Source organism: Culex pipiens, chromosome 2, assembly GCF_016801865.2.
Source record: "Culex pipiens pallens isolate TS chromosome 2, TS_CPP_V2, whole genome shotgun sequence".
Lineage (NCBI taxonomy): Eukaryota > Metazoa > Arthropoda > Insecta > Diptera > Culicidae > Culex > Culex pipiens.
The window spans coordinates 60,939,409-60,963,926 of record NC_068938.1 but is presented as its reverse complement, the minus strand read 5'-3'; the positions used below and the strand labels follow the sequence as shown (position 1 = coordinate 60,963,926).

The 24,518-nt window shown below is 37.8% G+C and overlaps 1 protein-coding gene across 2 annotated transcripts in view; it reads right to left on the bottom strand.

Annotated features, from left to right (window-relative positions):
* Window positions 1–173: 173 nt before the first annotated feature.
* The window catches only part of LOC120420594 (vesicular glutamate transporter 1), a 104,295-nt gene continuing 79,950 nt past the window's right edge, over window positions 174–24,518 (bottom strand). For both annotated transcript variants that reach the window (XM_052707832.1, XM_039583670.2), the window contains 6 exons: window positions 18,384–18,687; window positions 14,035–14,268; window positions 13,501–13,965; window positions 13,251–13,436; window positions 13,008–13,193; window positions 174–5,565 (listed from right to left, as the gene is read on the bottom strand). In XM_052707832.1, the coding sequence (XP_052563792.1) occupies window positions 5,173–5,565; window positions 13,008–13,193; window positions 13,251–13,436; window positions 13,501–13,965; window positions 14,035–14,268; window positions 18,384–18,687 (1,768 nt within the window). In that variant the 3' untranslated portion in view covers window positions 174–5,172. The remainder of the gene's footprint in view (window positions 5,566–13,007; window positions 13,194–13,250; window positions 13,437–13,500; window positions 13,966–14,034; window positions 14,269–18,383; window positions 18,688–24,518) is intronic.

The following is a 24,518-nucleotide window of genomic DNA, read 5'->3' as shown; positions in this document are numbered from 1 at the left end:
ACGCTTTTGTCAACAGTATAATATACGTATCTTTATTTCTGTCTCATAATTTGAATGCTTCAATATTTGTTTATGTCCTTTTTTGTTTTGTTTACTTTACATTTCGTTATTCGGTTACTATTGGTTGACAGTTTTCTCAAACTGCTCGGTTTTCTATTTTGTGTATTATATAGTTGTTTTTTTCTGTTCAGTGTGCCATTATTCAGTACTATTTTACCAGCATACATTTTAATTATTTTTCTCTTCATCGTACATGTATCTTATCTTATTCGCTAATTTTGATGTTAACACAATGAAGAAACACAGCTTTTTTTTTATTTGTTGCACATGATTATACATTATGGGTAACGTAATTAAGTGTGATTTAATGTTTGCTATCTGCCAGTTTATACACGGGAGACTATTGCAGCGTAGTTTTTGAGATTTGTCTAAATATTTTCTGCGCCGAATACTTAACCAGTGACTACTCAGTATAACTAGTTGTAAAACAATTAACCTACATTTTGGTTTCGTGTAATGTTTTTCTTTATATTCTTGTCCGTTGTTTTTAATACTGTTTGACTCCTCCTTCTCACCTTTATTTTCACTTTCAGAATGTGTGTTTTTTTTTTGGTATAGTTTCTGAACATTCGATTTCTTTATATGCGTTTTCTATGTCTTATTATTTCAACAACACTTAAGAGGAAATGTAAACAGAAGCACCGTTTAACGGTGGAACCATTATGAACTTATAACACTTTTTGTTGTTTATATTGGTTTATTGATTTTTTTAAGGTTACACCAAAGATTTATTCGTTTAAGATTTTTTCAAGTTGTTTGCAATTTTATTTGTATTTTTTTAATTTTGTCGGGAAGGATGATCTACTAGAAAGGGAGGATACAACTTTTGTTTGTCTTGATGGTTGATCCTTTCGAAAATATTTAATACTTTGTGTTTGGAAATGTACAATATACTTCATTAACATCACTGTAGACTTTAAAATTGAAACTTTTAATATAACTTATCTTTCACTAGCTAACTAAGGTTATCTACAATTTCACTAAAAGTTGAATTGATCTTGTTTAGGGGTCATCATACATCGTCAACTTAACCAGTTTTTAAGAAAAATAATATATTTGCTTCGTTTACCCGTTTAATAATTCTCTAATAAGATATGCGTAATCTACAAACCTAAATCAATCAATTTAATTTTCAAAACCAATGTGTGTATCTACAGTGCAACCAATTCGATCAATACTTAAAGTTATCTATACAATTTGTATTTCAGAACGCTTCCACTATGTACATGAATGCAGCCAGAATATGGATTGCTGCCTCGTTTTATTATTTTGATATCAGTTATCTCTTATTGTCTATCATCTTATCAGCTATGGTTTTATTGTATTTGTCACATTCGCAATTTTCCATTGTTTGTTGCGTAATAACTATTGAACCTAGAAGAAAAGAGTAACTGAGACTTTCAACTGCTTAAAGCAAACGTAACAGATTTCTTAACGATTTAAATAGTTTTAATTTAAATTACGTTTAGTAGTGAGACTTTTCCAACGTATATTATAGTCGTAACAGCTTACAGATGGAAAGAAATTTGCATAACATCTTAAAGGCTAGAGTTTTTTTTATTCATTATTGTCAACACAGCCTTTGAGAGTGAGAACACCTCAAATTAAGTTTAAGTTTCTTAAGTCTAGTTATTGTTTTGCGTCAGCAGATTTTATTTTTGCCTTAAATTATTTGTGTATGACATGCATTCCTCACTCATTCATCACTGTTAAATATAAGATGTAAACAAGCTTGCATTATTGAAAGTTATGCTTTTTTTAAGTGACCTAACACTATAACTTTATCTTCAAATAAAAGATCATTTTACAGTACACTTAGTAACTAAATAAAAAATAGTTTATGTTGTTGTTTATCTTTAGATTTGATAAAATAAAATTTTCGTTTGAAGGCAAAGTTTTAAAAACATATTTTCATGATATCAGAAATTTAAAAATTTACTAAAAGGATACTAACTAAAAGTAATTGAAAAAAAAACAAGCGTCTAAATTAATTATAATATTCACGCAGTAGAATAGTACTAGGAAGAAATGTGAGTTTCCCCAAAATTTCCAACAAAATCTATCATCAGTTCGGATATTTTTGTTTTCATATTCTTGATAGGTATTCAAATTATTTTTTTTTAATTGTAAATCATGCGTATCAAAAAAGTTATCATACTCTCAACATTCATCATTTTATTCATGCATTCTTAGATTAAAGTGAATCGTCTGACTCAACATAATTTCAAATCAGTTCCCGAGCAGACGGAAATAACGTGGGGATAACATTTTTTGTTATTTGAAAATACTAGGCCAATAACATTTTATGTTATTTATAACAAGTTTTGTTATTCGCCGTTATGATTTTTTTGTTATTGGATTGTTATTGTAATAACAGACTAATCACATTTCTAGTTATTCTTCGAACAAATCTTTGTTATTATTTTTTGTTATTTTAACAACTAATCCGATCATCCCAATAACAGTTGGAGGTATTCTTCCATAACAAAAAATGTTATTCCAAAGTTATTTTGACATTCCATTAATATCAGACCAATAACTAATTTTGATATGATAACATAAACTGTTATTAAACCCTTATGCAAAAATTGGTTTTTCAAGAAGATTCCATAACACTTTTTGTTATTTTAACAGTATTTGTTATTGAAATGGCATGAATTTTGTTATTACCGTCTGCCCGGGTTCATCTGTTTAAATTGAAATAATTGCCAGTAAAATATAATGAAGTTTATAATTTCAATAATAATTATTTTATTTTTCTTAAAAACAATTGAAGCCTTATTTTGCATTTTTAGTTGTTCAACCCACAGATAACAGACATCCAAGCTTAATTACCATTTTGTGTGAAAACATTGCAACGGTTAAATGATTCCTTCCTCATTTTCTCATTAATTTCACCGATATTTCACGCAAAAGAAAAGATAGACGCGATCTTCTTCGAGTTTCCTTCTCCGAGAGTGTTCAATAGAACTCTATTCTTGAAAATCCCTAATTATGACAGATTATTTTTTATCATGGTAATATATTTTAATGCAATTTTTCATAAATTATCCTGTTAAAGGAACATGGGTAATTCTCCGCCAACTCACACAGCAGTTGCCCCGACCCCTCTTCGATTTGCGTGAAACTTTGTCCTAAGGGGTAACTTTTGTCCCTGATCACGAATCCGAGGTCCGTTTTATAAAACTTTTTTTCGTAAAATCGCGATAACTCGTGATGTTTATAAGCAAACCCCTTATGTCTATATATCAAAATTTTTGTAATTGTCTGCTCTACAACTTTGTAAAACATTGTTACACTCTAAAAAATAACCCTGCAAAGTTAGAAAAAACACGAAATTTTAAAATGAAAAATTTTGTTCTAAATGAAAAAATGACCCTTCTGGGTCAATGTAGATTCGAAAAGTACATTAAATTTCCCATAAAATGACATGTTCCAAATTTTTTTACAGTCGAGTAACGGAAAATGGGAGAATTTTTAAAACTTTTTTAGTGTTTTTTTTCGATGAAAAATACGTTTTTTCGGAATTCTGAGTACGCCATCAAATCGGGCGTCTAATTTTACATAAAAGTCCCTTTGACACCAAATTTCTATCTCATCACCGTTTCAGGCTGCAAATTATTGAAAAACACCTCTTTTTTCGCATGTTCAAAAATGGAAGGGGTCGTACCGCCCCTCCGTCACGAGATATCAAAAAACGGACCTCGGATTCGTGATCAGGGACAAAAGTTACCCCTTAGGACAAAGTTTCACGAAAATCGAAGAGGGGTCGGGGCAACTTTTCCCGATTTCGTGTGAGTTGGTAGAGAATTACCCACATTGAAAACTAGGAAATTTTTAACCTGCTGATTCAATTCTACCAAGTTTCTGATGTAACTGGTGAAAGATAAATTATCTATAACATTTAATTTTACCCGATAATTCCAGTAAAATCACATGAAGCAGAGGTAAATTCAATTTTTCAACTCGAAGTTTGATTCATTTATTTCATCTGTGTACCACTACACTTTTGTTGACGTCTGTTATCTGTGATAAAATTTTGCTCGTGTTTATAAAAACCGATTGAGTTTGAAATTGAGAATGAGTCGTGTTACAGAATTCATCATAATAAATCGAACTAGGAGTTGCATATTAATCGTTTTCCTTCAAGTTTTTGTTTACTATGTGTTTGTGTAGTTTTAGTGTACATGCTTGAAATTGACTCTTTTAGTTGAAAGAAATACCTTTTTACAGAACGGAATCGTACGTGGGAAGTCAGATTCACCACACGCTGATTTCACTACGCTTTTTATCGTTTAGTGTTGGATTTCCTGGTTGGGCTATTGAACATTTTCATCTGGCTATTTGTTTTGTAGTGGGGTTTTTTTATGGTCAACTAACACTTTTCGGGGAAACGATCGGCTACAGTCCACGGTCAGTCGCGTTTGAACCTTTTGTTTGTTTGGAACACGCACACGCTGACGTTAATGTACACAGTTAGGTTATGTTTGCTCTTAACTTTTTTGATATAATCCGCCCTTCGTGAAGCAACTTTTGGGTGCTTGTTATTAACGAATGCTTTTTTTTAATGTTTTGCTACTATTCTTACATAAGTTTATGTACAGTTTTGTTTGTTTTTCATTACTTGTTAGTTATTTCATGTGACTTCGATACGTTGAGTGCTGCTAACATTAAGAGATAGTTTATAAATTTGATTTGATCTGCGCCCTAAAATAATTTTGCTGTCAATTTCAGTTGCTCATTATTTGTTAGTACTATCTAAGTTTTTAATTGCTTAAGCAGGGTTAATTTTCCTTCCTTACCACGATTCCTCCTAAGTACTCTTCGTCACTAGAGTTAAATTAGTATAGTTTTGATGATATTTATTTAACCTCAAATACTGCCATAGGTTATTGTTACTCTCTCTCTCTCTCATGTTTTAATTTTCCACACAGGGAAAAGGGAGAAAACTGCACTGCCGAAAGTGTGTCCGTTCTACCTAAGATCACAATAAACGAAGCAAAGTCAGTTGAACCTCTCTTAACGTACACAAAGAAACAGCCAGAGTCTCCTCTTCCTAAGTCTAAGTTAGTAGTTCGAGCTAAACGTTACGGTTTTCTTGAGCCGAGCAGGTCAATACGTGCGCTCGGCCGGATTGCCGTGTAAGTAAGCGTCCCGGGCTTCCGGCTGGACCGGTTCGTCCACCACCTGGGGGTACGCGAACGGGTTGTTGGCCACGTGCGTCACCGCCCCGTAGCTGACCGTTTTGGAGGGGTCGTGCATGGGAGCGCCGGCTCCGTCCGGGCCAGCTCCTGGCCCCATCCCGGCTCCGGCCGTCCCGTTCGGGTCGTTGAACGTGGTCTCCTTTTCGTACCCGCTGGCCACCGGGTCCCACGCCTTTTGCTCCTCCAGCGTCGGTTCGGCCCACGGTTGCAGCTCACCGGACGCGAAGATGCCGTAGAACGTGATGCCCACCAGATGGACGCAGGCCGCTATCGTGAACACCGTGGACCAGCAGGATTTGGGCTGAAATAAAAAAAAATGGATAAATTGAGCTATTTAAAAATAGTAGTTTATGCAACAAGTTGCAAAAAGAGGATTTTTTCAGCACGAGTCGTACATTTATCCAACGAGGATCACCGAGTTGGATAAATACGAAGAGTGCTGAAAAAATCAAGTTTTGCAACGAGTTCCATACAACATTTTTTGCAATTCCAAAAAACACACACTGAGTGAAATTTTATGTCAAATTTTCATGTATTTGGTCAATAAATCGTTTAAATCAAAAGTGTTACTTTTCGAAACAAGTGCTGAAAAGTTCAATTTTTCAGCACCCATTTGAGTGCTGAAAAGAAGAACTTTTCAGCATTTATTTGGAAAAGTGTTGCTATTCGATTCTGTTATTTTTGGTACAGAAAAGTAGGCTATTTTGTCGTTCAAGAATGACAGGAAAAGTAAATAGTTTCACAACGGAATGGCAAAAAAAAATGTTTTCGTACTCGAGCCAAAATCTGGCGAAAAAATGATTTTCATTCAAAAATTTCATTAAAAAAATTGCAGAGCATTAAATTTCCGATGAGAATCACACTTTTTTTACAACATTTTTCCGATATTTTTCATAACTTAACTTTTACTTGGACCAATTTTGCTCATATTTGGCCCAGAATGCTAAAATAGCTCAAAGAACTGAAAGAATGATATTCAGCAAGTAGAGTGAGCATTTGAAAAAAAATCTCACAAATAATTCCCATTCCATGGGTCCATTTTGCGGGCATTTCAGGGCATGATCCCCTAGATGTACTGAGCCCAAAGCCCAAATATCTGGAGTTTTTTTTTGAAAAGGTTCAATAAACCAAATTTCCAGTTTTTGATTTTTTGTGTTTTTTTAAACCACCTTGAGTCAGGGGTATTAAAAAACACCCAAAAGGCAAACACTGAAAATTTTGTTAAAAAAAACTCCAGATATGAGCTTGATTGGTTGCGACAGGACCTGGCGCTTTGACTTTGAAGTTTAAATGGGATTTAGCTCGTAAAATCGGTACGTTTGGGTTTTTTTCCAGTTTTGAGCCTCCTAACCTGGGTGATGAATAGAGAGAATTCGTAACGTGATTTTCGAATGATCCCACATTGTTTATATCTACAAAGTAGCAGACTGTTCAAGCACAAGCATGACTTCTTCTTATTGGTAAATGAGCTGTTTTATAATCAGAGGTGTGTGTTTTATTTTATCTAGTTTTTGACATTTTTTGATGGAAAATTGTGTGTGTTTTCATGTTTTGATCGGTTGTATGAGGTTTTTTTTACGGGTGACGAAGAACTGCGGCGAGAGTGTCATTCTGCGATGTCGCCAGTGGTGTCACGGTTCGCTCACTCGAATCGTGGTTCAAACGATACGTCATGACGCTCAAGTGTGGTTCGCTCATGATTGCGAACCAAGCACGAGCGAACCACGATCCGAACGCCTGCCGTGGTTCGCATGAACCCTTGCTCTCTCATCGCGAATGTGAGTAAGAGGGACCATCAATGAGCGGTTCGCAAGAAGAGCTAAAAAACAGCACTCAGAGAAAAACATTTCATGATTTTGACAACAGATCATACCCGCATAGCTCCAGTGAGTATGGTAGACTTTTTTTATATTATGTTGTTATGTCCTGGGTCAACAGAGGACTCCCAGGACCATCCACAAACGTGGACACTTTTTTAACATGCTTCAATAGGGTGTAATAACAAAATCGATTTTCCAGCACAGCAATTTTTCAGTTCCCTTTTGGGTCCTAAACAACTCCTCAATGTTTGAGAACGATTGGTTTAGTCCTCACTTTGCGCAAAGCGATTCAATTATTCATATAAATTTGTATGGGAAAAATCATTTTTTTGAATTTTGATGATTCAAAAATCCACGTTTCACGCTATATTAAAACCAGATTCATATTCGGGTGCCTTGCAAGGTGCTCTAGAAATTTCCCGGTGCTAACTTGCTTCTGAAAGAAGATACAGCGTCCTCAAAACTCGTCTTAAACGTGATTTTCGAGCAAAAACACGTTTTAGACGAGTTTTGAGCAAGCTGTATCTTTTTATAGGACCAAGTTAGCACCAAGGTTGTTGCTGCACGCAAAGTGCTTGTGGATGGAGGTGGAAGATTCCTCCGACGACGATTTTCTTCCCGTTGTCGGAACGCGGAAGCGGCAGAAGACAAGTGACGACGGAGCCAACGTCGGAAATGGCACGAGGAACAGCTCCTCAACTACAACAAGTTCAGCCCGCTGATGGAGAACAACAACAACAATAACTATGGTAACCCAGCCGGGAAAGGAAGCGTCCCACCGGTTCCAGTGGCCAAGAAACCACCTCCTCTGGTGGTAAAGAATATGAGCTTCGGCAAGCTGAGGAGTGTAATGTTGTCGTGCACAACCAAGCCAACCCGAGCAGACGGAAATAACTTGGGAATAACAGGTTTTGATATTTAAAAATACTAAACGAATAACATTTTATGCTATTTATAACAAGATTTGTTATTTGTCGTTATGATTTTTTGGTAATTGGATTGTTATTGTAATAACAGACTAATAACAATTCTAGTTTTTTTTCGAACAAATTTTTGTTATTATTTTTTTGTTATTTTAACAACTAATCCGATCATCCCAATAACAGTTGGAGGTATTCTTCCATAACAAAAAATGTTATTCTAAAGTTTTAGCTTTCAATCAATATCAGACCAATAAATTTTTTTGTTATGATAACATAAACTGTTATTTAACTCTTATGCAAAAGTGATTTTCAAGAAGATTCCATAACACTTTCTGTTATTTTTACAGTATTTGTTATTGAAATGGCACACATTTTGGCAGCAGTGCGTGGCCGAATGGTGACGCTGTCCGCTTTGTAAGCGGATGATTCTGGGTTCGATTCCCATCTGCTCCAACCTTCCATCGGATGAGGAAGTAAAATGTCGGTCCCGGCCTTGGTTGTTAGGCCGTTAAGTCATTCCAGGTGTAGGAGTCGTCTTCATGCCATAAGTACAAACAACACACCAAACCAAGCCTACTCCTGTGGAATCGCTGGCGGCGGTTGGACTCACAATCCAAAGGTCGTCAGTCCAAACACTGGGGTGGAAGGTTCCTTGGAGTAAAAGAGGTTTGGGTGCTCTCCCCATTCAAGCCTTCGGACTCCTAGGTTCGAGCAGAAACTTGCAATAGAGACCACAAAAGACCCGAGGGTCGTTAATGTGGATGGTTTGATTTTTTTTTTTTTTTTTTTTTGACATTTTGTTATTACCGTCTGTTCGCGAAATTACAAGCTGACTCCGTTTGGGATCAAATTGCTGTGTATATCCGTGGAGCGTTTCGAAACCGCGCGGACCCACTTGATTGCGAATAAAGTGGAGTTATATACCCACGAAAAACTTAGCGAGCGGCAACTCCGCGTCGTCGTCAGAGGACTTCCACCGGCTTCAACTGAATTCGTCAAGCAGAAACTCAAGGAATCGCACAACCTGGATGCTGTGGAGGTGTAACCATCAAGAAAAAAGGAGAGTTCGCTTCATCAGCAACCCCGTACATTGTTACGTTCCCCAAGGAACCTCAAGAAGCTGAATGAAATCAAGCTCTTAAAAGCATTTCACATCCGGTGGGAGGCCACCGGAACAAGCGGCCGGACGTGACTCAGTGCAGGAACTGCTTGCAGCTGGGTCATGGAACCAGGAACTGTCACCTCAAGAGGAGGTGCAACAACTGTGGGGGTCCCCACAAGACGGACGAATGCGAAGTCCAGGAAGCCCAGCCGGATCGGTGTGCCAACTGCTTTAGAGCCCACGAAGCCACAGACCGCAGCTGTCCCAAGCGTGCGGACTTCATCCGGAGGCGCCAGCAGGCGTCGAAACCGAAACCACCGGCAAGGAAGGCGGAGAAGCAGAGTCCAGCAGTTCCGGCGTTCACGCCGGCGAAGTTCCCTCCGCTGCCGGGCGCAGTCCCGGATGGAAAATCGAAGGATCGCCCTCGACCCGCAAAGAAACAGTGGCTCCCGAGACGGAGAAGGACGCTGGGGAGGTGCTCTACAGTTCGGCTGAGCTGTGAAGCATTTTCTCCGAGTACATCGCCAGGTTCAAGACCTGCAAGACCCGCTTGGACCAAGTAACCCTCGTCAATTACATGATCTCCAAGTATGGAGTTTAAGGAGTTAACTAAACACTCTCTTTGGGAAAGTTGTAGAGCAAATTGCAGAGCATCCGAATATGATTCTGGTTTTAAGCGGTTACATACATGTAAATCGATAAAAAAAGTCAGAGGTTGGTGTGAGCACACACTTAATTTTATTTAAAAACTGTTATCAGGGCATTAAAATACACATTTTCATCTATTATCAAAACATTTTTGAAGACATTTGGTTGTATCATTGCCGAGATATAGCTATTTGAAGTTAGCAGTTTCAAAAAACGGATGCCACGATATCTTAACACTGCCTTGACCAAATCGGCTCAAATTTTGTTGAAGACTCGTTAAACTGGTTCTGTGTGCATGACGAAGGCCGATTTTCAAAAAACTTATTTTAAAAAAAGATAAAAATATTTTTGTGTTTTTCAGTTTTTGATTTTTGTATTTTTTAAAAAAGCAAAATTTCAAAATCGGGCTTCGTCATGCACACGGTATATGTCTTGAGAGTCTTTACCCCAAATTTTAGCCAATTTGGTCCATCCCATCTCGAGATATCGTGGCACCCGTAAATTAACTCGGTGTTTCGAGAAAAACGCTCAGAAAGTTTGACAGCCTGCATTGCGCACGGCAAAATGTTGAGCTGAAAATCGTCTCTAACTCAGTTTAATCATGTAATATCTTCATGAAACTTTCAGGAGTGAATGAAAATCATCTTTTAGTGGATTCAAAAAAAAATTCTGTAATATGAAATTTTGTGATTTTCTTCATGTATGTAACCCCTTAATATAGCGGGAAACGTGGATGTCTCAAATATCAAAATTCAAAAAAATGGATTTCCCCATACTAATTCCCATACAAAATTGAATCGCTTTGCGCAAAGTGGGGACTTAACCAATCGTTCTTATAGTTTAAGGAGGGGAAATTCTCGTATGTTTGGCAGGTTAAGCAATCGCACATAACTCCATCCAATTTGCTGATATTCACTATTTAAATAACTAATTTTGCAAAACTTTTGATAGAAACTTGCTTGCTCACTTCTTATTGAGCTATTTATCACTCGATTTCAATTGAAAACGCTTTTAATAAGCTTTAATTGAACGCCAAAGTTCTGACCTGCCAACATTAGAGGCACGCTGGAATTAGATGCTGTTCCCCGAGTTGTTTGGAACCCCAAATTTTTTTCTTTTTTTTTTTCCTACAACCATATTACACCCTAATGCTTCAATAAAAGCCATAGGACATCGAAATATGTGATGCTGCAGCATATCCAGCGTTTGATCGTTCTCCTAAAACAGCAAGAGTGAAAAATCTCATCTGGATGTGAAGCATTGCACAGGTTTCGTTCTGCTAGAAGTTGCAGATTTATAGCTAAGGATGGAATAGCTGAACACACTGCTAATGTTGGGAGGAATTTGTTTCATTGGTATTGCACTCCTGGTGCTTCCCCACTGGATTTGATACTTTATTGAGTTGTATATTTATATCAAGCTGATTTTCTGAGGGGGAATCCGAACCAATTCATTGTGATTATGGAGCAAGTCAAATAGTTAAAAAAAATCAAACATAACGTTTTAGCTTCATTACAGGGCTGAAGGTAAACAAAGTAAAATCCCTCAAATTGATAAAAATAATCACATCAATCAATCACCAACAATTATGATACAAATTAATTAACAACAAACAAGTAACATTATGTCATTTTATTTATTGATTCATCTCCGAAATTGTAAAAAATTCAAACTTTTATCCAGATTTCACTGCCGAGATAATGGGAGCAATGTTCGGAACGACCACGTTCAGGACTCCAGTAATTCCACTGAGAATTTCCAGGAATCCGCTTGCAGCCTCCGGGTCAGCTCCAGCCTGGATCAGGGCTTGTTGGAGCTTTGCACCGTCCAAAGTTGATGGGGCAGCGAAGGCAACGGCCAACAGGGCAGCGAGGACGAGGACGAATTTCATCTTGGAGGAGGTGGTTGCGGTGCTGATCTGAACTCAAGTTCTGACTGAAGATTTGGGAGCTGTGCAGGGGTTTTTATAGGCAGAAATTTTAGAAAAATCTAAAAAAAAATCAAAATGTGAAATCGTTTACTCAAATGCCTTTGTTTGCATAAAACATCTGCATTTTACTGACGTCATTGAAAAATAAATAAATCTGCATCCATGGAATTGAAAAAAAACATTCGATTTCTCTTTTTTGTTAGTACAAATGTTAAATTTAAAATTTCAGCAGATATTTTGCTCAGATAATAAAATTTTTAAAACTTTAGTTTTGGAAACTCCATTAAAACAGATATTCTATTTGTACGCAGACGTCACAAAACGCCTTTATGTACCCTTCTGGAAAAAAACGATTTCGCTTAGTTCAGTCAATGTAACTTTTAAGTCAATGCTTTTTTTATTCCTAGTTTTAGATTCGTTGCATATTTTTTTTTGAAAAATTTAAGCTCGTTACAGCCTGTTTAGTTTATTCCTAATTTTTAAATACGTTTGACATGACTTAAATACGAATGAAAGGACCTGTCAAAGCTGCTGCTAACATTTCAACTTTAAATAAAAACATTGAATTCTTTTTACAAATCCAACTCCAACTTGTGATGTTTTCCCCACATGGATCTGATAAACATTCTGCCAAACCAAGAACCGGAAGCTGCACAGCAGTGCCGTCGCCGCTCGCCTATTTGTATGGGAAAATATTTCACTCTTGTTTGCCGTCGGAAAATATGGCCCGAGTTCCGCCCCCTCCGGCACGGGTTGGGGGTGGGACTTTTCCAAAGAGAAAAGTGAAGGGTTTCCATTTCGTTGCCACCGGCGTTATCCGCTATTGTCGCAAAGAGCCCGACCCTTAAAAGGGGGGTGGTGGTGGAGTCTGTGATTTTCCATTTATGAACCGTTTATACCGAGACACGACGTCGGCGTATTTTTCCGAGGGGAGGAATTTCGCATTTTCAAGCATTCTCTCTCCGTCGTGATTTATTGTGGAAAATCATCAAGCGTAAAACATCATAACAAATTTAATTTATCCCTCAAAATGGAACGCTTTGGTGGGGTTGCTTGATGGGAAATATAGTGCCGCGTCCCAGGTAGGGTCGGGTCCATTTGTCTGTGATGGAGGGGAGGGTGGGTTAGAGTGCCGTTTCCAGGCAACTGACAATTTGGCGTTTATGAGTCGTAGCTGACTTGATTTGAATTGAGGCAATTGCACGTGCGGGGTAGGGTGACCAAGTTAATCTAAGAGTGCGCAAAATTTTATTGGTTGGTGTACGAAAATCTGCATATCTAGTTGTTTAAAGTTTAATTTGAAAATCCCATTCCACTCACCTGCCCTCTCGTCAGATGATCAATCGCGATGGGGCAAATCAGCCCGGCGATGGTTCCAATGCCGTTGGACATACCCATCAGGATACTGGCGTACCGGGGCGCAATATCCAGGTGGTTCACGTTGTATCCGGAGATGGCGAACCCGCTGAAGGCGACACCCAGCGTGAGGGCCGTCACGGCACCCATCTGGAAAAATGGTCTTTTTCCTAATTGATCACTTTAGAAATTATGCGATTAACTTACGGGACTTGTGACGTGGGCCACCACCAGGAAGAACAGACCTTCGAGGCCGAACCCTCCGCAGTTGAACAGCTTCCGCACGTTGGTCGTTGTCATGATGCCGGACCTTCGCAGGTAATCCGCCAGCATTCCACCGAACGGGACGATTATGGTCATCAGCAGATGTGGCAGTGCTCCTAGGATACCAGTCTGAGGTGAGGGAAGAAACAGGGATGTCAATTTCAAAGATCGTAGAACTAAGCTTCCCACATACCTCTTCAATTTTGAAATCAAACGAATGCTTAAGATATGCACTTTGGTACAGCACGAGCAGGTAGAAGTTCCACGAGCGGCAAAAGTTGGCCACAATGATGGCGTACACCGGCATCGAGGTGGCCATCGCACGCCACGGCGTCGTCGCGATCGTCGGCATCGGCAGCTGGACCGACTCCCCGAGGGACTTTTCGATGTATTTCAGCTCCTTCACGGTGATGGTGGGGTGTTGCCGCGGCTTCTCGAACGATAGCCACAGCCAGAAGCAGTACCACAGGCACCCCATGAGGCCGTAGAAGTAGAACGGCGCGTGCCAGCTGATCCACCCGGTCAGGATGCCGGACATGGGCATTCCTATCACGACGCCGGCGTACGACCCGCTGAAGGCCATCGTGGCCAGCCGGGATCGCTCCAGTGGTGGGGCCCAGAAGCGCCAGATACCGTGACAGGCGGGGTACGTTACACCCTGAAGAAGAAGATCAAACGAAGATTAAATTCGCGATTCCCACTAACAATCCTTCTCTCCGATACTAACCTCAACCAATCCTTGCAGTACGCGCACCAGGATGACTACCGTCGGATGCAGCATCATGGCACCTGGGACCAACAGGTTCAGAAAGGACGAACAGGCGATGGCTGTGCCGAAGATGCGGTTCGCTGGGTACATCGAGGCCAGGAATCCACCGGGCACTTGCGTCACCAGGTAGCCCCAGAAGAAGGACGAATCGACGGCGCTCTCCATGGCCACGGTCCAGTTGTATTTGACTTCCTGCAACGGGAAGGGATTTGGGTTATACTTGGTCTTGGTTGGTCTTATTCCCAAAAACTCCCATACGACCATTCTACAATGTTTGAAGTGTTTGCAATAATTTACTCATTTTCTAATTTTGGAAATTATTTCTATAATAATTTCAACCTATTCTATTAATTTTCCAAGCATAATATCTAACTTTACCCATTACCAGATCCGCTATCTCAGCTCACGCATGACTGATTCCCGAAATATATTGGAAATGTTCATTTCACCCACCCCACAAAGGGTAAACGCGACTCAACGACGTGCTCATTCATATTCATCACCACGCAACTTCCATCCCCCAAACCCCTCTTCAACGCGAACAAGCGAACATCCATTTCCCGCCATAACACCCCATCCGGAAGCAACCGGAAGTATATCTCACTTGATCAAATCCAACCCCTCCGCTCGTCCACGTGCCCAGTTCGATTCAATGACGGAGGCTTTTATTCGCATTTCGGTTCCATTTAACACTCGAGACGGGCTTAAAAGAATATCACCGGGAAAAAAGGACCTATTTTCGTCATTTGGTTCTACTTTCGAACAATAGGTCGAAAATAGGTACATCGACCCATCTCAGACCGCTGGCGCCAGAACTTTTGTCATTCTCGAGTCTCTTTGGCTCTCCTTCCGGTCGGATCCCGCGCGTAAATCCGACGCCAAGGGATTCTCGTTTCTTTCCGTTCTGTCACGACAACGGCGACGACGGCCTGTCTGGGCGAAAAAAGTTAGCGTCTTTTGTTCCCGTATTACGGCATAAATGCTTCCATTATGTTTGACTTCATAAAATTTCATACTTTTCCCCTGCTGCTACTGCTGAAAAGGGGGGAAAACATCATCAGCTTTCGATCTATTGTGTAGAACAGGGTGGGGGGGCTCATTATAATCATTTTCATATATTCATTAGTCTTTTTGCTATCGACAGCACAAAATGACGGGGCAATACTTGGACGAATGACGGAGCATGGTAGTCGTTGAATGCACGTGCTGAGCAGAGATAACTGAATGATACACTGTTAAAAAGTTAAATTGGAAGCAGTTATATGGACTTTTATTATAAATCTGCTTCCTTTTATGATGAACATATCATTATTCTTTGAAAAATCTGATCAATATTAAAGTGTTCTCCAAGCTGGTGTATAACATCAATCAAAATTATAAAATTTACAATAATATTATTATTATCTTGTCATACAAATTTCAAAAACCATTCAGTTGTATGTAGACCAGTCATGCTAGACATACAGAAAAAAATTACAGTATTTTACAGATTTTTCGATCCCAAAAATCACAGATATACAGATTTTTTAAAAAATTATTAAACTTGAAAATTTCAGCCATTTAGTGATTGAACTATGCTTTAATAAAATAAATAAATCTGATAAATCTGCTGTTAAAACTCAAAAGTTTCTTCTATGGCTACGAACTTGACAGGACTTTTTGGCACTGATATTAAAAGGTATCGATTTTCAAATCTGTTATTTTTGATTGTTAAAAGTTGACAGTTTCTTAGCGTTATTACAAAAAAAAGCTTATTTCGTTGTTTTAGAGTTAAAAAATCATGCTTAAATTGCTGAAAAAAACATTCTTTAAAAAAACATTTGTACACATTAGATAAAAGCTATTTGAAATAAGTAATTGGTATTTGAAATTATAATTAGAAATTTTGAAAAGCATTTTTTTATATAACTTGTTTAATTTTTTTATGAAGGCGTTATAAAAATGCTACACATAAGTTTTTATTATGTAGTATAAAATGGGAAGCAACATTTTGTTTTTATGGTGATTTTTTACACTGAAAGTTGATAAAACTTGCAATATTTTCAAACACATATTCGAAACATCAGTTTCGATTATCCGAAGTTCGATTATGCGAAGGTTTGTATGGGACTTCGGATAATCGAACCACGAGCTAAATATTTTTTTATTCATATCCTTTTTAAATAATAACGAGAATTTAAAAATTTAAATAACAAGCCGTCTCAACATTTGAATAAAAAAGTGTTTTAAAGTGCATCTTCCACCTGTCCAGTTGTTTTGCAATCATTAGTTTTCAAAATATGGGGCATTCCAGGTCAACTGAGAACACTTTTGGATCTATCGATAGTTAACAGAAATCCCAAGTTTGGACCATCGCTCTATTTTTGGCACCACCCTCTTTTTTGACGATTTTCTAAAAAACTTTTTTTTATTTTGATCATAACTTTGCAATTATTTGAGCAAAAGACATTCTACAGTTTGCATTTTATAGAAAATTCTCCAAGGAATTCGATAAAAATAACCATTAAATGCCGTTTTAAGCATTAACATTCAGTTTAGACCAATTTCTTACATTTTTATTTGTTTTATTTTATCACCACCGTGTTACCCGGACAATTTTACATAATAGTCAATGTAGACCTCAAACTAAAATGAACTATTGGCGAGATACAGCAATTTTACTGAAAAAAGTTTAATTTTCCGCTGCACTCTGTCCTATGAATTCAAATCCGAAATAAGTTTCTCATATATAAAAACCGAACTATGCGGGATTCATCCTTTTTTGTTGAAAAGTACACCATGTACTTCCGAGTGCTGCGTAAAATCAAACTTTAGCTGTATCATGCCAATAGTTCATTTTAGTTTGAGGTCTACATTGATTATTAGAATATTTTTTAGATATTTTTTAGAAAATCGTCAAAAAAGAGGGCGGTGCCAAAAATAGAGGATGGTCCAATCAGTTCCAAACTTGGGATTTCTGTTAAATATCAATAGATGAACGTTCCCTCCATGTTTGGTCCAAATCGGCCTTATTAAACAATAAAAATTAAATACTTCAAGTCCAAATTGCCGATTGTTAAAGTAATGGTATCACTAAATTCTTTTTAAATTAAGTTAAGTTAAGCTATGTATGGTATATTATAAATTTGCTAAATCTTTGCTTGTGTGCTATCTTGTGACACGTCTGCTGTAAATGGATAGGACGTGCCACAAAATAGCACACAAGTGACGAAATATCAACGAATCCCGGATGTTCCCGAAATTCCAAATAAGCAAAAAGTCCAAAAGTGGCCTGTTTGATTAAACCACGGACGAACGGACATGACACGGGGTTTCAAAAAGTGGTTTACTTTTACTTCTTCTTGGCGCAAACCTGCGCAAGCGAGAGCGTTTGTGTCAAAATCATCGCGCCACGTGGTTTCAAACGTATACAAAGCCAGCTGATGCTGCAAATTCATGGGCAAGTTTTGAAATGGTCGCATGAATTTATAATGAAAATACAATTTCTATCAATTTTTCGGCAATGTTAGTGTCAAAGATGAATTACCTAGAATCATAAAGACAAACTTAATGCCAAAAAACAGTTTCTAGTGCCATACAAATGCTGAATATTTTAACTAATTATTTCATAAGACATTTTGAGAAATCATGCTTAATCGCTCGATGATACTTCGACAACTTGAATGTACACGGTGCTAGTGATAGTTTACTTCAGAAATTTGATGAAAGTTTGTTCCTGGTGTCAGGCCTGTTCGTCCGTGATTAATCATACAGAAATAAACCTTTATTCAATGTGTTTTGAATAGTTTACAATCAATTGTACAAGATTCTCAAATGAAAATTAAAATTTTCTGTATAATTTTTTTACTCTTTGATTTTTTTGGGGAATTTTTGAGGGGGGGAGGCAAAGCTTAAAAAAAATTATTTAAACATGAACTTGTGTTAGTTACTTAACAATACTTTAAATATAGTTTTGCTAAACTTGAAATTTAACATTTTAACACATCAAACTTAAATACGATCTGTTTATGACAAGTTTTGATAATTTCATTATGAGATTCCATTTTTCCATTAGTCCATTACATTTGATCCAAAAATACTCTATTCCACAGAAATCTCTAATTATCATTTGTGACATCAATAAAAGCAGTGATAAAATCTGATTGTTCAACCTGCTAACGCTAAAATTCCATTTGAAGTCCCTTTTTGCGTGTCACTCCGGCAAACCCGTTCACCGCCATAACCAATTTCCCTAGACACGTGTCACCAAGTCACGTTTCCCCCCCTCTGGGGTCAGCCAAAAAGGTCACACATGACCCCGTACTCACCCCGTTCTCAAACTGCAGCTTGGCCATGCCCATGTTGCAGCGCATGCCGAACGAAATGATGAACCCCAGACAGGTCATCAGGGCTATCGTGAAGCGCGTCGTCTTGATGCAGGGACATTCCGCCCGGACGTATTTGTCCACGTGGCGCAACGGTGGCCGTTCGATTTCCTCGAAGGACATGGGCGATTCGGGCAAGCCGCCCCCACCGCCGTCATCGTCATAGCCGCCTCCTCCTCCACCTCCGGTGTTGCCGTCCATCTCGTCATAGCCGCGCTTTGGCATCTCGAACTTTTCGAAGCCCATGCTGGAAGAGAGAAATGGAGAAGGGATTTGGAATTAGTAAGTTCTTTTTTTTTGCAATAAAGCAACCAATCTTTGAAAATATTTATAAATATCAAAAGCATGGAAACATTATCGAGTTCTTCTAACATCTTACTTCTTACTTCTTACTTCTTACTTCTTACTTCTTACTTCTTACTTCTTACTTCTTATTTCTTACTTCTTACTTCTTACTTCTTACTTCTTACTTCTTACTTCTTACTTCTTACTTCTTACTTCTTACTTCTTACTTCTTACTTCTTACTTCTTACTTCTTACTTCTTACTTCTTACTTCTTACTTCTTACTTCTTACTTCTTACTTCTTACTTCTTACTTCTTACTTCTTACTTCTTACTTCTTACTTCTTACTTCTTACTTCTTACTTCTTACTTCTTACTTCTTACTTCTTACTTCTTACTTCTTACTTCTTACTTCTTACTTCTTACTTCTTACTTCTTACTTCTTACTTCTTACTTCTTACTTCTTACTTCTTACTTCTTACTTCTTACTTCTTACTTCTTACTTCTTACTTCTTACTTCTTACTTCTTACTTCTTACTTCTTACTTCTTACTTCTTACTTCTTACTTCTTACTTCTTACTTCTTACTTCTTACTTCTTACTTCTTACTTCTTACTTCTTACTTCTTACTTCTTACTTCTTACTTCTTACTTCTTACTTCTTACTTCTTACTTCTTACTTCTTACTTCTTACTTCTTACTTCTTACTTCTTACTTCTTACTTCTTACTTCTTACTTCTTACTTCTTACTTCTTACTTCTTACTTCTTACTTCTTACTTCTTACTTCTTACTTCTTACTTCTTACTTCTTACTTCTTACTTCTTACTTCTTACTTCTTACTTCTTACTTCTTACTTCTTACTTCTTACTTCTTACTTCTTACTTCTTACTTCTTACTTCTTACTTCTAAACAAAACCAAATCCTCGGAAATTCGCTTTGCGGTTCCTTCTGCAATTGACGCATTTGACGCTCGACTGTTTTGTCGAGATAAGCCCCAGCGTAATCAATCAAACTTTGGTCTTAGTCGGAGTCATTAAGGATTAATGCACGTTCTATTTGTTCTCTATCTTAAGCTTGCGAAATTCGCCAAATTACTTGACCCCAATCCAAGCAAATGGAAGGCAAAGATTATGGCCAAAACTATTTGTACGAACTAACACGAGTGAGATTTGATCTTTCCACGACGAACATTCGGAAATGTCCTAACGAAAGAACTTTTGTATTTCAGTCAAGTTATTGTGGCCATTATCAAACATGGTAGTCTGAATCTCAAGATTGAGGAGAAAAACTTCTCCGGAAAGCTGATATTGGCAAACAGTATTATCGAAAACCCCCCGAAAAAAGTAACATAATTATGTTTGCAGACAATAACCGCGACCGACCGAAGGAAGTCTCCTCATCATCTTCATCATCGGATCCGACGGAGGATTTATCGCTTTTCCCGGCGATGAGTTATTGGCTTTGTGGAGGAAAAATCGTTTCGAGAGGAGGGTGGGAATAAGATATGACGCATCGAAAGACTAGCGGGCGACACTTTTTGAAACGGGAGGGGTGAAACGGAACTTGCTCTAGAATTTAGCCTTGAATCTCGCCTCGAGAAGTGGTGAAACGTCAAGAAGTGCATTATAGTAAGTTTTAGTAGGTACAGAGCTCAGGAGTCAACCCCCGAATGTCGCTGTTTAGGTTGATGTTTTCGGTGTTGCTTGGGAAATATTTATCGGGTGACATTTATCAATTCAATTATATTTTCGTTGTGCTCGTTCGCTTGGCAGAGATTGTTATTTTTTACGACGGGCTTTAACGGGAACTGGAAGTTTTAGTGCTAGGGGATTTATCAATTGAGAGAAGTTGCTGGTACAAATTGGAGTCATATTGCTGTGTTACAATGGAAAATAAATAATTGAATAAATTATATTACATTTTTTTCCGTTATCATATATATTTTCAACTCTTGGAGAAAAGACAGAAATTGATGTCCTCCAAAAAATCATAAACTAAAATATTTAATAATCATAAAAATATAAATTAAAATTTTAAATTTGTCATCATTTTTTGAAAATATTGCGCGATTCCCACTAACTTGGATTTCGCATTAAATTATTGCTACCGATCGCACTATTGTGACTTGTGAAACTGCCTTGCAAAATTCTCTTAAAATTTTCTTAAAAATGATCAAAGTGACCCGATTTTGCTCTTTGTTTTTCAACAGTTGAAAAACAAACAAACAACAATCAATCACAAATTGAAAGTGCGACTGGTTGCCTAGTTTTTCCAATTCTTGTTGTCAAAAGTGCGAGAGAATAGTGCGGGCCAAATCCAAGTAACAGTGCAAGGATCAATACAACACAACACTAACTATTAAGAAATCGCTAGAACACTAGAAATGGAGAAATGGAGCACTTGGATCAACAAGACAAATAATTTCCTCATTCAATAAGTTTTAAAGTTTGTAGCCTTACACCTTTCTCTAAGAAACAGAGTGCAAAAATCCTTTTCATGCTAGCAGTAGTGCAAATAGTACTAAAATGTAAAATTGACGTCGTCGTGCTATCTTGTCGCACCCGCCATTTTGACGTTCCGAGAAAAACGCGTTTTAATGTTTGACCTTTAATAAACAAAAACGAGAGCACGCAATGTAAACAATAACAAACACGTTTTGTTTGGCTGACCATTCTGTGCATTGTCTCGAAGTTTGGTTGAAGTTGGTTGCTGTAGTCTTACTTGTACGTGCGTCAAACGCATCCTGACCTGAAATCCCTTTGGCCTTTTGTCGCACTTACATCAATTTTCAGGGAGTGACAAGATAGCACGACAAGATTGAAACTACTTTTATATGAAAAGTGACAAAAATTTTCGAAGCTTTTTTGGTTTTCATTGAATATTTTAGGATTGAAATCGAATTTTGTGAATCTGTGAAGGTCAAGAGATGTGGCATTGTGAGATGCACATACGACAAGTTAGCACGACGGCGACGAAATGTAGTTGAGAAAAATTAAAATATTTTAAATTTTTTCTTCGAACTCCAATGTAAATAAAACGAAATAAATTAAGTGGACTGTACGATATTTTCCAAAAAATAATATTTTTAAAATGTTTTGTGGTTTCAGGTATCACTGAGATAAAAGATTTGAAAAAAAATGCCTCCTGAAAATTGTATATGTGAAAACATCACAAAATGTATTGTCCTGAACTGAATATTGTCCTTAAAGAAGTCTACAAAGTTCAATTTCCAATGATATTTAAAACGAAAAAGTTTTTCTCTCAATTTGTTTGCCAAACATAGAGGGATATTGGAAAAAGTATTTGAAACAACATTAGACATTTTTAAGTTCAGATCCAGCAAATTAGAAAACATAACATTTTGTTTCGTATCAGATCAAATTAACTACAAATTTTTCAGTTAACGGTTTACTTACAACAGCAAATTTATATTTTCAATAATTAGACACACAAGAATTTGCAAAAAAGCCATTGTTTTGAAAATCATAACTCCTTGAATTTTTCACCGATTTAGCTCTCTTGGACGGAAATGAAAGGTTATTAGCTGGACTTTTAAGGAAAAAGGTTTAAGGATCATAAATTTTTTGGAAAGGTCGTATGAAATCAAAATGTCGGCATGACCAATGAGCCTAGGTTAAATAATATGTTTAATGGAATCTCAATAAAATTTCCTATACTCAACAAGAAGATTTGTTCATTGCCAGAGTTCCAGCTAGTGTCAAATGTCCAAATAAATAATATTTGTCGAAATATTTGACCAAGGAAACTCCTGAACATTTTTGGGCCCTTCCTTGTGTTTCTTTCATTGTTGGAATTCGAGCGAGAAGAAGGAAAGCATTTCTCGCTCGCGAACGAGGGAGAGAACTTGTAGGTTCTTTTCTCTTCTCGCTCGCGCTCGCATTTTCGTTCGCGTTCTCGCTCTCGCCGCGAGCGCTCGCGAGCGCCTCGTGCTAGCCGTTCGCCCCAGCTAGCAATTTGTTTATCAGGCTTATGAATACGAACCAGGCGATGGTATAGAGGTGTAACTTCAATCGCTGTGTTGTTTTTTGTTCGTTTCTAACACGTTCAACTTCTCGCGAACGGGCAATTCTGGCTCGCGAGAAAGCCCGTTCGCGAGCGGAGGAGAGCACGGGCAATCGGTGAGTTTCTCTCGGCAGCTCGAGACTCGCGGGCAATCGGTGAGTTTCTCTCGGCAGCTCGAGACTCGCGGCGAGAACTCGAGAGAGAGAAAATTTTCTCGCGAGAGCGCGATAATACCAACACTGGTTTCTTTTTTATAAATTTATGATTAGGATTGAGCAAATTTCATGTGATTGCGTCAAATAGACAATTGTAAAGGTTTATTTAAAAAAAATCTTTACAAAAGTAATTGTATGTCTACCACTTTTTATTATATTTTATTAGTAATAAAAACAATACGAAGATTAATTGATAATATTTTTTTTAAACTGTTGTAAACGCCAGACATCTATCCAACACTAGTAGCAACCTGTGCTAACTAACATTCCCGTCCCTTAAAATCGAGATCTACAAACTGACATGGCGGGCGCCGTTGGTGGCCAATGACTGTTACCTATTCGCAACTGATCTAGTTTTGGCAATCATGGTGTTTTATCTTTTCGGCGCATTCATACATGCTGTTGATAAGGGAAACACCACTTGATAGTCGAAGCCTATGATCAGTAGTGCTGAAAGGATATTATTATTATATTGGTTCTGTTCTGCAACGGAGGGGCATCCATGGGTGGTCTCTAATGTTCATGCTCATGCTCATGTAAACGCCAGACATCCATCCAACATTTTGATCATTCGAAAGTGTATTCGTAAGTTTTACAAAAAGGAAGAAAGTTTGAAAATTTAGCCATTTTTTTTTCTTTTTCAGCAAAATGCCTCATTTGCTCAAAACACAAAAGGAGAACGCAGAACTCAATCTAATCCATTCCGGTCGACAAATTATCAATTACAATGCTCATTGTCTTGGCTCAAGTGTTCGCTCATTTTCATTCAAAGCAAGATTCGACTGACGACCGTTCCTTGGATGCTTCCACCATCAGAGCAGCAGTTAACATATTTGGTGACTTCCTGGAGGAAGAGGGGGCGAAAACTACCGTCATCATAAACGGAACGATTCATCTTCACGGCAGGAGGGAGACCCCATCATCGCGGGATCTGGGTTGGATCGAAAGAATCATGACGTTTTTCATGGAAATTTCCCATTTTCATGCACGTGGTTTCTCAATTTTGTACTGAAGTCACGATGCCACAGATATGTGGATCTGGCAATTTTTGTTTTTATTTGGCATTAAAAGTTTCAAAATATGTATGTTTTTAACTATGACTTATAACATTTCTGGAGTTTTTTTTTTTTTTTTTGAAAAGGTCCAATAAACCAAATTTCCAGTTCTTGCTTTTTGGGTGTTTTTAGAACCGCCTTGAGTCAGGGGCATTGAAAAACACCCAAAAAGCAAAAACTGAAAATTTGATTTATTGGTCCTTTTAAAAAAAAACTCCAGATTTCCATAAAACAAGTTTGAGAATAACATCCATTTATCTGTGTTGAACTTCTATCAAAGAAAGTGTGAATCCAACCACCAAGTCTGACACGAGAGGATGTTTTGCAACGCAGACACTCACTAACCGGGATGGATCCAATAACGGTTGTTCAGAACAAGAGGGACACCGAAATGGGGCCAAGTCCTTTTTCGCCGAGCTTCTTCTTCGTAAAGGGAAAACACCGCCAAGAAAGGGAAATGTGAAGTAATTTGTGTGCAAGGAAATGACATTAAGTGGGCTTTTT